At 41.4% G+C, this 13,971-nt stretch overlaps 2 protein-coding genes across 2 annotated transcripts; one reads left to right on the plus strand and one right to left on the minus strand.

The window, feature by feature from the left end:
- The first annotated feature begins 114 nt into the window (after positions 1 to 114).
- On the plus strand, positions 115 to 5,247 carry LOC145500916 (uncharacterized). The gene is made up of 3 exons (XM_081480468.1): positions 115 to 2,173; positions 4,266 to 4,342; positions 5,236 to 5,247. The coding sequence occupies exon 1, from the start codon at positions 805 to 807 to the stop codon at positions 1,804 to 1,806; it is 1,002 nt and encodes a 333-aa protein (XP_081336594.1). The 5' UTR covers positions 115 to 804; the 3' UTR covers positions 1,807 to 2,173; positions 4,266 to 4,342; positions 5,236 to 5,247.
- Positions 3,159 to 10,036, minus strand: LOC145500913 (uncharacterized). Its single transcript, XM_081480464.1, has 3 exons — positions 9,758 to 10,036; positions 7,454 to 7,554; positions 3,159 to 7,091 (listed from the first exon to the last, which is right to left on the minus strand). The coding sequence occupies exons 2-3, from the start codon at positions 7,542 to 7,544 to the stop codon at positions 5,992 to 5,994; spliced, it is 1,191 nt and encodes a 396-aa protein (XP_081336590.1). The 5' UTR covers positions 7,545 to 7,554; positions 9,758 to 10,036; the 3' UTR covers positions 3,159 to 5,991.
- Positions 10,037 to 13,971: the final 3,935 nt, after the last annotated feature.

Below are 13,971 nucleotides of genomic sequence, written 5' to 3' on the forward strand. Positions count from 1 at the left end.
TTCGCTCGTCCCGGCCAGGGGCCTGTTTCTCGAAAGCCCCGGAAACTCTTCGGGCCCGTAAAGCCATTTTTAGTTCATCTGTATCTACAAACGGAGAAGTGCATACGCCTGAAACTTCTTGTATGAAGGGAACCTCTGTTCATATTAAGAATGCGTGAATAAAACAGTTCTGTAATCGTAAGGTTCGAGATTTTGCTACGGCTTTCCGGGCCCGAAATGTTTCCGGGCTTTCGAGAAACGGGCCCCTGGTCACAGATATTGGCTTCAAGTTTGAAAAAATTGAGCGAATTTCGTCCTTCATGTAAACAAAAAAATTTACGAACGTAATATGTTTTCTCAATGTCCTCGGCATGATTGTGATAAGGAATTTTAGCGCGCTCACAAAAGCGCTCGAAAACGAGTGGCGTAGCCGCGAGCAGCCTGGGAAGGAGGCAACTAAGAAACCCACTAAACCAAAAATTCCGGAAATTTGGAAAGCAGAAACTGCAAAGCAGACGCAGCTTCGAGGGAATTCAACATGCGCACAGAGTGGATGCTTTGGAAGGATGTCTTTCGGGACATAGCACATCACTTCTATGTTCCGGAGGTAGACCTGTTCACGTCGCGTTTGAACCATAAGCTGCCTCTTTATTTGTCGCGACTTCCCAACCCCAGTGCTTCAGCGGTGGCTGCCTTTCAACAGGACTGGAGCCAGTGGAAGAGTTTCATCCACCCACCAGTGGTGCCACTACCTCGAATTCTTGAGAAAGTGAGAAGTGACAAAGCAACCGCCCTACTAGTAGCCCCAGACTGGCCAGGTCAACCATGGTATGTTCAGATTCAGCTGATGCTGACAGGTACACCGTACCCACTTCCCAAGGGGAAGTCACTGCTGTCTCTGCCTTTCGACCAAGAGGCAGTTCACCCGCTGTGGCAGTCTCTCAGTCTGACTGTATGGCCGATATCGGGTCAGCCTACCAGGCGGCAGGTTTCCCTGAAGAGGTAACTAATGTCCTCCTAGCGTCATGGTCCCAGTCAACCAAGAAGCGTTACCAGGGTCCTTGGCGGGCATGGTCCAATTGGTGTTCTTCCAGGGGCTTGTGCCCCCACTCAGCACCAGTCACAGATGTATTGACCTGTTTGACAGAGACAGTGACAAATCAGTCCCTAGAATATAGAACTCTGGCAGTGTATAAGTCTGCTATTTCACAGGGATACCTGCCTGTGGGTCAGACTAAGCTTGGAGACCTTCCAGTGGTGTCTCGTTTTATGAGGAGAATTTTTCGCATGAAGTCACCAACTCCTAGATTGAGCTCAACCTGGGATGTTAAGCGCTTGCTCGAGTTTCTCGCAACCCTGGATCCACCTGCTGGCCTTACACTAAAAATGCTATCCCTGAAATTAGCAGCATTACTGGCCTTGACTTCTTCTGCTTGTGCAAATGAATTGATTAAACTGGATCTGGACTTTGTCTCCATCAAGAGCAATTCCAGGGAATTCTCTTTGGCTAAATACTCAAAGGTGTCAAGACCTGGTCACCCGGCTAGGAAAATTTATCAGCCTGCCTTCCCAGACAGTCCTAAGTTTTGCATAGTTAAAAACTTACAGGAGTATCGATCCAGGACGGAGACCAGGCGGCAATCTTCTCGCCTCCTGATTTCATTTGTCAGACCGTTTAAACTCATCTCAAGTCAGACTTTGTCCAAATGGCTGAGAAAAACTATGCAGCTAGCAGAGATTGCTTGCCACTCCACTAGGAGTGCCTCTACCTCTGCAGCTGCACGAGCAGGTGTCCCTTTGGTTACTATTAAGCCTGGTTTATGTTGAGGATTATGGTTCTCATGTCAGTGACCCTTAAAGTCTGCACAAGTATTGTGAGTATCAGTCGTAGAGGGGGTGAAGAAGAAATTATATTTCCCCGGAGGGAAGGTACTTACCTGACATGGAGATGTAGTTCTTCAAACTCACTCGGAGACTGATATGAGCAATACTGTTCCCCTACCAGTGTCGGTTTTCTGTTCCTCCCCTCCCTGTTACTGTCATTCGGGACCTTCGCACTACTCTCTCAGAGGAAGCAAGGAACGCCTTGAACTTTTTAAAATTGTGGTACCCAGACTGCGCGCGGCCGCACTCTGCAGAAGTGTTGCTCGTATCAGTCTCGGAGGGAGTTTGAAGAACTACATCTCCCAGTGAGGTAAGTACCTTTCCTCCGGGGAAATATGATTTCCTTTTTCATCGTCGACGCAAATCGACAAAAATGACAATCAATCAATCAATCAATCAATCAGTCAATCAATCAATTAATCAATAACCTTTATTTATGATTGAAATGTCACTGCGTGAGCTATGTTTGGAAGCGCATAGAAGATGACCTGAGTTTGACAGGAGTAAAATTACCGTAATTTTACACGGACCACTTGCTAGCTCGATTCTTGATCGACCATATTTTTGCTATACCAGTTCATACCAAAGAGTCAAATAATGTCACCGCTAGCAGTGAACAGCCACAACAGCATTTCATAAATTATTGCTTAACTCACCCAGGAAACTTTTGATGTCCAGTAGACTGTTTTCTTTAACTTAATGCACCTATCAATGTTATGCCGCTGGGGGGGGAGGCCAGGCAGAGGCGGGGGATTTGAACTCTGATCATCTTTTCAGTTCAAATACCCGACTCCAGGGAAATTAACCTTGATCAAAAGAGTGCAAATGCCCCATCCCAGAGAGTGTTAGTCAAAAGAATGCAAATTCTCCACCTCTATCTAGAAAAAGGCATAGGTCTGTCAAAAAAGAATTAAACATCAAAAAGTTGTAAATAAAAGGCTACAAAGCAACAACTTCAAAATGCGTCTGTATAATATAGAAATGTCACCTAATTTATATTAAAATTATGACAACTGCCTAAACGCATACGACTAAACAAGACTAGTGTAGACATGGAAATTCTTACCATGACTAATGTCCTACGTACACCATTGTGACATTTTAATTACTTACATTTTAAACAGAAACGATGGAAAATGTTAACCTCTATCTGTAGTAGAGAAATATGAAAAAAGCCCCATAAGAGGACTCAAGATCTTAGATGTATTCACTAATTCATAATAATACACTGCACATGGTAGGCTCGTAAAGATGAAGTTCAATAATTCAATTTCATTTCAGTACTAAAATGATAACCATGCTTAGAAACAACATGCATTGCAAATTCAATGAATGTATGAAGGTGAATACAGAACACTATCCTGTAAAATGTTTCATAATTTCAATTCATTTGAGCTTAAATTAAAAACAGTCTTTTGTTATGTAGGATTCGGAAATTTGTTTCCATGCACAACTTTCAAAATACAAATCAATGTTGTTTAGCAATGGAGTTAACCTTTAACTAAGGAAAAACTAAGATCTGTAACAAAGGCCTTGTTTACGGAATGTCTACAACAATGTTCAGTTCAACACCAAACTTCTGAGCATCTCATACACAGCCAGCGATCTGGAACATTGTTTTCTTCCAATTCTGCACAGTTTGTTTTCAGTCATTCTTGGTCATCCAAGATGGTCAATTTTGCGGATATCCAAGATGGCGTCGATAGGACCCAGTCTACTAACGGTTGAAGTCAAAAGTTCCGACCCCGGGACTCGGCAAATGATCAGAAGTCCCAGCCACGGGCAGACTTGTTACGTCAAACCCCCCCCCCCCCTATGCCCGGCCTCCCCCCCAGCGGCTTAACATTGATAGGTGCATAACTATTTAAGACAATATTGCAACTCATTTGCTACTATGTCTGATCATGTTGTCTTTAGTGACATATTTACCTTAAATACAGTTTTGTGCGATTTTTCTTATCCAACAGACTAACCAATCAATTTGTACCTTGTGACATTACAATTGTAAAGGAGACAAGTATATTGTGTACAAACACAGTCACAGTTTCTTCAGTACTTCCTACAGTGATTTCTATATGACTGATCTAACTGACTACTCATGGCAGTTTACTGTAACTGCAGCACAATTCATTCTAATGTTACGCTCACAAGCCGACGCATCCCACAGAATCGCCTTTAGGCATCTTGTTTTATGATTGTTACTGTCAACCGATTACAACACTTGATGAATGAAATTTTTATTTTGACTTGTAATTATATATATATAATTTAACCCACTGGGAAGCCACACCATAAGTATGTTTAACTGTTCATTTGTTTACCTGTTAAATACACACTAGACAGAGGTTATTTACTGCCAATCTTTCATTGTTATCTTTTCTTTTCCAATCACACTTTGACAGACCTGTTCTATGTCCCATGCCCAGAAACTGAAAAGAATTGCATTCACTCATCTTTGAAAGATCTCCATTCTGAAAAGGTAAATGTATCTGATCTTCCCAATTGTTAGATTTCACAATAATAATAATGATAATGATAATCACAATTGCATCGATGACAGAAAGAGAATTTGAAATAGCTAAAATTTAATTAGATTATAATTAATGGAAGTTCCAGTGCTGCAGCTGTGCTGGCTCTCATTCACTCTAGCCAGGCCCTAGACTGAAAAGTCCTTCTCAAAAACTTGGTATGTTTATGATAAATTTGGTTTGCTTTTGGCTGCATGTACCTTAACTTAACTAATCCATACATTACTACTTGTATTCAACTGGACTGAATGCTTATGACCAGTTGAAACATAAGCAAGCTACCTTTTAACATTTGATTTATGGAATAAGTCATTTTTTTAAATGTACTTTGTTATAAAAGCTAATGATAAAAGTGAATTATGTTGGGATGCAAGTTACACAGTAGGACTTCCAAAACAAAGGAACTCGTACCAGTCCAGCCTGACTTTCCTTTGTTTTGAAAGTCCCACTGTGTAACTTGCGTCCCTGCATAATTAATTCCGTACCATGTGACCGGATCCTGCAAAGGGCCTATATATTAAACCAAGGACTTGAACTTGAAAATGGCTGATGGTTGGTTGAAATGTCATTCACTTTTATCTTAAGCTTTTATCACTTTTAATGTTTGTAGATAAAGCAATTTAGCTACAACTTTGTGAGCACTGAAGCTGTCCTCAACAAATATTAAACAAACTCAGATGCCACTTCTTTCAAACTTGTGGCATACTAATAGCCACTGTACATGTGTCAATTTCTTGATCTAGTAAATGGTAAAACCATTGACTTGCTTAGTGATTATGGTATATATCCTATGCTGTTTCGCTGATTCTTGTTGACAATGTTCTACTTTCTTTTTGTTCTGCAGATTCAACCCCGCCCAGTGACACTTGAGGATTTCCTTAATGTTTTGTCACGTAACACGAGCACAGTAACACAGGAAGATATAAAGAGATTTGAGCATTTTACAGTAAATCTTGGATGCACAGGATAAACAGTTATTGAAACTGTATGAACTGCAGAAACTATGTAGCATCTTTTGAATTCCTCATTGCAGGACCAAAATATGAATTTGTTTAATTTATACTTCAAAATCAATGGTTAAAATTATGCCAACATTATCAACCTTGAGATGCCGGGGCTGACAGTTAGTCAAGTCACAAGTGTAGCACCAAGCATTCTAGCCTGCATGGCAGGCACTAGAGAAGGGAAGGGAAAGGGGGAAATCAAGCGTGAGTGCACAAAGCAAGGGGAAAGAGCATGCAGCCCTCCATGCCCAATTCTCCCTTTCCTTCCCCTTTCTAGTGCCCACCATGTGGGCTTGAAGCACTCTTATCCTATGTTTTGCTGTTTTTAGCATCTCCAGGCTTTTTGGGCCAGGCATAAACTATGTGGAAAAATGCCTGTATTTAATGAGGAGGCGAGGAGGCACCATCCTTAAGTATGTGATCAGCATTGACTGCTTTTGCTGGCATGTTTCCTCGTGCATCATATTGTAGAGTGTACCTGTTTTCTTCTGGTTAAAGGCCTACTTCACCTGGACTACTACACCTCAAAATGTTCACTTTGTTAACAGGTACATGGCAAGAGAAATGGCATGTCATTATAATATTTTATTACATTTTTAAAGAGTTTTTGGCTTGCCAGTCTCCTGTATTGAAATGTGAGAGTCCTCTTCTAGTCCAGTTTCGGTAGGAACTTCACTTTGCTCAGATGGCTGCTTGGCAAGAAACATTTCCCTTCTATCTTGTGCTGATGCATGTCCATTCTCGTGTAACGCGGGACCATAGATTCCTGATGGCAACGACTCTTGCTGAGGCTCAGAACAAGGACTGCTATGAAATCTTGGATGTGTTGGCTGTGGTCGAAAAAAGGATTGACCCATTGCAGCAGGTGTGGGCTGGTAGGTGGGGTGACCCATTCCAGCAGGCATGGGCTGGTAGGTGGGGTAACCCATTCCAGCAGGTGTGGGCTGGCAAGTGGGATGACCGATTCCAGCAGGCATGGGCTGGTAGGTGGAGTAACCCATTCCAGCAGACATGGGGTGGTAGGTGGGGTGACCCATTCCAACAGGCATGGGCTGGTAGGTGGGTGCCATGGGCATTCCATAATATGAAACCCCTCCATTGGCTGAAATGTTCATGTTAACAGCTGGATTTGCAGGCACTCCATTGTTGGGCAGAATAACAGCACCAACCTGGTTTGCCATGAATACTTGCCCTGGGTTAACACCTCCCCTTAACTGTGGAGTATTTACTGCTTCTTGCATGTTAGGCTGTTGAAGATTAACCCCACTCCTGGTGAATTCAAGTTGGAAATAATCCACTGAATTACCTGGTTCGACAGTGACAATGAACTCCAGCTGTCCTATTTTAAGTCTATCATTGGTGTTCAGGACTGTCTCCCCAGCCTGCTTGTATAAGGGACTTCCATTGATATAAACTGGCTTGGTACTGCTCACAGTCTTAACAACAAACACATTTTCATAAGTAGCAGGGTTTGTTTGCAAGAAGAGTTTCATGTGTTCTCGCGAAGCTTCCTCATCATTCAAAAACACCCCCACTCCATGACCACGCCCAAACAGAACTTGATTGTCCAATGGTTGAGATATAGGCTCATTTGGAATTCCTTTAAGAAGTGCACTGTGGTTTGGTGCAGGTTCTCTTACACAGAATATGATTTTTGGTGGACTGGACACTGTTGCCTTGTCCCTGTTGGCTAAACCTACAACAAACATAGATTATGTGTGTGTGTAGTTGCACTGTATAAACAACTAGAGATAATCATTTTCAAGCACAGAAGTTGGTAGAAATCACCAATAAATTGTTCAAAAACAGCTAATGTTTTTCTTTTTAATTCAAATGTTGATCCATGGATATTATTGCCATTTAGTCTCAAAATAATGAACTTCATCAATTTTTGTAGCCAAGGATTCAGTGAATTCAATTTATCACTTAAATTGATTGTCTGTGGGCCAAAAACTAGACCTTCAGCCAAGTACTTCTCTCTACTTCTCTCTGTTAAGCTGTGACAAGAGCTTGGAAACACACTGCAGTGATTGGGAAACTTAGCAAAATATTCCATACCATCTGTCGATTCTACAGTGACACACTCTTGGTTAACTATTCCTTCTTCCTCAAACTCTTTTGTGCTTGCTTTTCTATCAACTTGATCCATTTTATGGCATCTGCAAAAGGCAAATTATATTGTTTCACCCCTGGCAAAACTAGTTTTCTGAGTTCTGGGAAAGTTTAATACATGTTGACTAAAAAAGAATCTGTAAAGTAGCCATAAATCTTTGAAAAATGTCATAAATTAAAACTCAATGACAAGGTAAGCATTTTCTAGAGGTGCCACTTTTTCAGTGAATGGTGAAAGGACAAAACACACACCTAATTTCTAGAAAGAGGAATGGTGTGACATAACACAAGAATAAGGGCTCAATTGACAACCAGTGAAATGTGACTTCTCAACCAACTCAAAAACTAAACCCTTCCAAAGCATTTTTTCCCACACCACCCCACTCCCCTACCCCTCTCCCTCTGTAAGGTTTTCTTGGAGTCCTTCTGAATCAGTGAATAAATGCCGGGGCACTTTTGAGAAAAACATCCCAGGCTAATACATATCCCCTCTTCCCCAAAATACCATACCATCTTTAGGGTGGTGTGTTCCAACCAGATTTTTCAATAAGTGAAACAAAAGCGAGGGAAAAACTAATTTTCAGTTTTAAGGACGGTGCCTACTTTTGTTAGTGTGCACACGTTCTGCACATCACGCAAGGCAGGTTTAAGCGCCACACGCACACTGGGGTTGTCACTGACGCAATTAACTACACTACCAAGTACACGACTGAAATGAAAGCAAAATTTTCCCACTGACCAAATCAAGTTTAATGAACCTGTACTTAAACCAGCAACACCAGAATAGCAGCATATCGCTAACCACTAACTGTTAACGTCTTCCAGCTGAAAGACTAGCTGTTATCTGTCGAAAATTGCACTGAAATCCAACTGCAAACATGTACCTGCAGATGGCCTAGTGCGCGTGCAAAACAAGTTCGAGATATGCAAATGTTTTACTTACTGGGGAGGTGACAGGAAAATATGTAACGGGCAATGTAAAAGTTTTCAAAAAAGATCAATAACTTTAAAAAAACACTTGGCTACCCCTACATTTTATGTTGTGAAATGGAAGTGACAAGCCTATTCAACACGTCATTAGTTTCTGGTTGTGAGCAAAAGGTATTTAGACTGTATTTTAGCTGAACCAGAGGAAGGCTGTCAGAAATCTTAAAAGCGCCATTGCAACAATTTTGTTATTAAAAACATACTAAAAATGGTCTTTATGTTACCATTTACCATGTAGTTTTAAGATCTTTATAAATGTGTTTGCTTTTCTGTCTGTAAAGGCGAATTCTAAGGAAATCTGTGAAGAAATATCCTTTCCTTCTTTTTTCAGAAAAATGCTGATGTCAGCATTTTTGTTGAGATTTGAGGCTAATTATCTCGAAAAATGCATGGCTACCCCAATTTTTCTTCGGGGATTCCAGTAGCCCTTGCAAAGATCTACGTTTTCCGCGTGGTCCTAACCTGGCGCAAAAACCTTTGTATTTAGTAGGCACCGTCCTTAAAACTAAAAACTGAAAGGTTACTATCGGCCACGTAAGAGCCCTCCGCCGCCGCTGTAATCGTAGGCTAATCAACTTCAAAGTTATCTAATTTTCAGTGCTTGTACGGTTTATTTATTGACATCCTCCGTTTAATACTGTTGTCACTTGACAATATCACAACAACCGTTTAAAAAAAACGCTGCTGTTCGCCTGACAGAAATACTAGGGAGTTTACGAAACCGCGATGCCGACGCCGAGGACAACGTCGATTAAAAAATGAATTTATATTTTACCTACGAATCTCGCGATACTCTTAAGTCATTTACTTTGTTTATCACTGTCAAAACTATCGCAGAACTAAATCCGGAACACAGCGATAAATTTGAAACAGAAATTTAAAAAAATTAGCCGTCGTAGTTCACGTTCTCCAGACAACGCAAAATTTCGTCATTTCACGTTGTTGTTTTGCTGAGGACGGCAAAGAAATGTACCAAGAATTACACCGCACGTGCACAGCCATTGTACTGCTCATTAATTCTTTTGTTCAGTGACGTTCCCGTTACCGTTGCCGTCGTGGTTTCGTAAACTCCCTTCTGTGGCGAGAAAACACGCTCTGATTCATCGATAGCGTATTGTCAAACAGATCACTATTATATTTACAACTTACGTTGACAATGGTTGAGAGCAAGAAATCATTACCATAACAGGATTTTAAAAAAGCACTACAGACCAGATCAAGTAGAAACTCGCTGGGCAAACATAAACTTATATAGCCACCTACCTATTGTGTTTTTCGAAATAATTTTATACTGTGGATTTCTGAACGATCACCCAGAACTTATCCGTCCCAAGGGACTTCCACTTGTTCTGAACTGTTGGCTCGTCGCTCCGTGTGATCGCCTCAACCAACTTCAGAAACTTCTGAGTTGAGCAAAAAGCTTGTTGAATCTCAGCTTATTACAGTGTAAAAGCTGTTCTTAGAAACTTATTTCAAATAGATGTAGCAACCCAAACAGGAAGATACATCTTCCCTTTCCGCCTCTCCCCTATTTTTCGTCGAAATGTGTAATGTACTCTGCTTAGTAGCCACCCCTTCTTTCACTATCACGAGCGGACGAGACGAGCTAAGGGCCTGATTACATGGCGAATTTCAGCCCGGGCTGGAATTTCAGCCTGGTTAGCCGGGCTGAAATTTCAGCCCGGCTTCTGAAACAAATTCTCATGAAATCAAATTGGCGATTACATGGAGAAGGATTCAGCCCGGGCCGCAATTCAGCCCGGGCTGAAAATCCTAGCCCGGTTTTTCAAACTGGGCTAGGATTTTCAGCCCGGGCAAACGGGCTAAACAGTCTGAAAAAATCCCATGTAATCGAAACGGAATTTCAGCCCGGGCTGAAAAGCAGGAAATAAGATGGCGCCCGCTACGAAGTAGAAGCGATCTCAGTGGAATAAAGGCGATAAAATAGAGAATCTCTCTAATTTTAAAGCTTAGATGGAATATAAGAACATCGAGACAAGGTTAAACAGCACGAGGCCGTCAGGGAGGCCATGAACTCGGTAAGCTTGAGGACATATTTTCTTTCTACGCAAGTACGTCTCTCTGGCTAAGAGACAGGTTTCGTTTCAGTTCCATCATCATTGTAGGGTGTTACTATCCCAAAAAGTTAAAAACTGAGCGCCAACAAAAGGTCAAACTACGAGAGAAGCGATGCGCCTATTTTCACGATTCGTGTTCTCGGCGCCATTTTGATTCTCTGGAGACTTTTCGCATACAATTTCATATTTGGCGCCGAGGCTAATATTTCAGCCCGGGCTGAAATTCGTTATGTAATCGCAACAAAATTTCAGCCCCCTAGCCGGGCTGAAATTCGCCATGTAATCAGGCCCTAAGATGGACAACAACATGGGTGGAGCGACAAGTTCTGTCCCAAAGCCGCACACAATTCTCAGGTTTATTTCCATTGTAAATACTTGGTTAGATCATTCCTTTGTTTTATATGGAACAACCCGCACGGTGATTGAAAGTATAGTTGAAATAAAGTCGCATTTCTGTCTGGTCCATACGTACGTGTAAATGAAGCTGTTTGCAGCGGAAATATCATTTATAGAAGAGGAAGTTTTGAAACATTGTGCTGTCAATGATTGGTCGAATATTATTGTGTCACTAAATGCTAATAAGTTTGTGCTTCCTAAGTTCCGGTAGCAAGATCAAAGTTCGATTTCCTTTTTGCTACAGTTGTAAGACAGATTTTTCGCAAACTAAGAAAATGTGAAATCAAAAATAGCTCAACATCTGTCTTACAGATTTTTATTTTACTTTGCATGAATGTTACATGTAAATCAGAGCCAATTTCTTATTCCTGAAGTTTTGAGGTGGGGTCGTCATACGGGTAGATTTTGAGAAAAACGTGATTTAACTTACTAGTGCCCAGTCTCTCTTTAGGTACTCAGTCGTTCATTTTGGCCATTTGTTGATGTTTAATTGTTCATGTTCTACACAGAATGGTGAAAGACTTAAGTAAACAGTAAATAGAGGAAGGAAAAACATCTTGGAACATTTTTGAAGAGTTAGAAGGGCTGTTATAATCCATCAAAACTGTAGGAAGCCAACAAAACCTGAGCCAACAGGTAATCAAGTGCATTATTCTTTGAATCCCGTGGTCTTGTACCAATTGCGTGGCTGCATTTATTTTCAGGCTGGACTAAGTGTCGCGGCATATTCCCAGTACCGTCGCCTGCTAACAGAGTTTGAGTACTCCACAGATAATCTGTCAGGTGGCACCTACTCGTCCCCTTATGCCTCATTCCCAACCTCACAAGGCCTAGGGGATCCATTTCAGGCCAAACCTTTCTCTAATCCACCACATGGATCAACTCTCTTTTTGTATATTTCCCACAAAGCATGGCCCACAAATGGAACAAAAACAGACTATAGTGCTCAACAGTAGAGTTCTTTGAACATACCGCATTATGCAAATTTGAGCAGAGACTGTCGCGAACTTTTGCATTTTACCTGTGTGAACCTTGATTGCCCAGAAATTTTTTTTCCATATTATTATAGTACAAACAACACTCTTTTGCACAATACTTGTTTTAGCTCCATATCGGACATACCAAGATGCGTTTTAAGCCCGTAAAAGTACGCAATTTTTGCCGTTTGCGAAGACTTTAAATTCTAAGAAAATCGGAATAATATTTTCGAAAGTGGCTCCCTAAAAGCGTTCTCTAGGCAAAGTTTCAGGATTTACGATTTTTTTAACCTGGCCAGCCATTCTCGATATTTCCAGTCAGTGACTCTTAATAGTTTAAGTAGAAAGTGAATATTATGGACTTTTCAGTTTTGCTGCAATCATAAATATTCTATCAAAGAATTAACAGTTGGAAATTCTTATGTTATCTTGCAGGGAGTCCCCTGCTTTACTGCTTAAAAATTACGGCAATTTGATTCTTGTTAGCTCCACCTATCTGTGCCCCCTCCCCTGAACGGAGGATTTTTACTGGGGTACCCGTGCCCCAGTTATAACATTTTCCCTTTCTTCTATTTCTGCTTAAATACTAAATTTACTAGTCAAGAGTTGGCTCAAAGGAATTCTCTGATTTGTGCTGCTGTTCGCTCTACTGATGCAAAAAAGAATTCAAAGAGGAGCGCGCCTTCCGGCTTATCCCCTCCCCGGGGGGGATACTTTGGGAATTTCTGAGTGGGGATGTGCCGCTGGGACCCTGGAACCCTTAGCCTATACCAGAGCTCGTTCAGCTGAATTTTGCTACCCTATTCTAGAGTAAACTTTTCAAATCCCCTCATCTATCGACACTGTTGAGGTTGATTTGCATAAATTTAAACTTTCCGATTTGATTTTTTTATATTTTTGAGTGGCAATTCCTGGTTTTCTTTAGTCTAGATAAAATCTTCAACCAACTAGTCAGTTTTGTGAAAAATGATACCCTATTCTAGACCCAAACGCTCTGATTTATATACCCTATCCTAGAGTAAACTGCTTGAAAACCATACCCTTAACGGCACATACCTATATAGCCCATCAGTATGGCAGTGCTACCCCCCCCCGGGATCCCCTCAATAGGTGCCCAAGTCATTCACCGAGACTTCTCGAACAACAGAGTGTACAACTTGGAGTAGCCCCAGGTATCCATTTCTAAAACTACGTTCACCAAAACAAACCTATAGCTCCTAATCAAGCTACTTATTCCACACCCTACCGAATTCTTGCAGTACTGTGCTTTCAAGAGCAGTTTTTTTTTTAAACAACAACAAGGAACAGGAGACCCAGGTTACGCTATTGGATCGTCACGTTTATTTCTCAAGGGGAACGGGGTCGTAACCATCAAACTTGCATGCTAAGCTTTCTACAGAAAAAAATTGAACAATGTCTTATAAAATAGCGAAAGAAAACTCATGCAGAGGTTTTAGCCCGAAAAGCGGTACAAGAAAATTGGAAAAATTCCGAAAATGCATGAATAACAGATGTCGGCTCGTCACGCAATCTCCTCCCCAACGTTTGGGAGGAGAGATTGCGTGACGAACCAAAAGAGGGTCAGTTTGGGAGGCTATCATGTACAGCTGTATAGGCTGTATGGCCAGTATGTTTGTACCTTCATTCCTTTATATAGACCCAGGGGCGAGCGATTAAATTCAAAATTGGTGTGGAAAAAATTAATCCGCGGATAGTTGCAGGGCATGAGAAAGTTGAACGGTAGGAAAAAATTTCCCCCGGAAGCCATCACCCTTAGTGAACACCGCGGCAAAACGTATGCGCATGCGTCAAGTTCAGCATTTCCGGTTTGCCCGTGTTGTTCGGTGGTTCAGATTAATTTTGCTGTTCACCTCGCGGTGTTTAAGCTTGTTCTTGTGAATCAGCAGCCACAGATGAAAGAAGAAAGGACCACAAATACAAAAAAGGTATGCAGACAATAACTTGTTGCAATTACTGGTCCTGGAAATGTTCGTTGGACCCTTTAAGAAATGCTCCGCAGTGGCCG

The sequence above is a fragment of the Orbicella franksi genome, chromosome 10 (assembly GCF_964199315.1).
Source record: "Orbicella franksi chromosome 10, jaOrbFran1.1, whole genome shotgun sequence".
Taxonomy (NCBI): domain Eukaryota; kingdom Metazoa; phylum Cnidaria; class Anthozoa; order Scleractinia; family Merulinidae; genus Orbicella; species Orbicella franksi.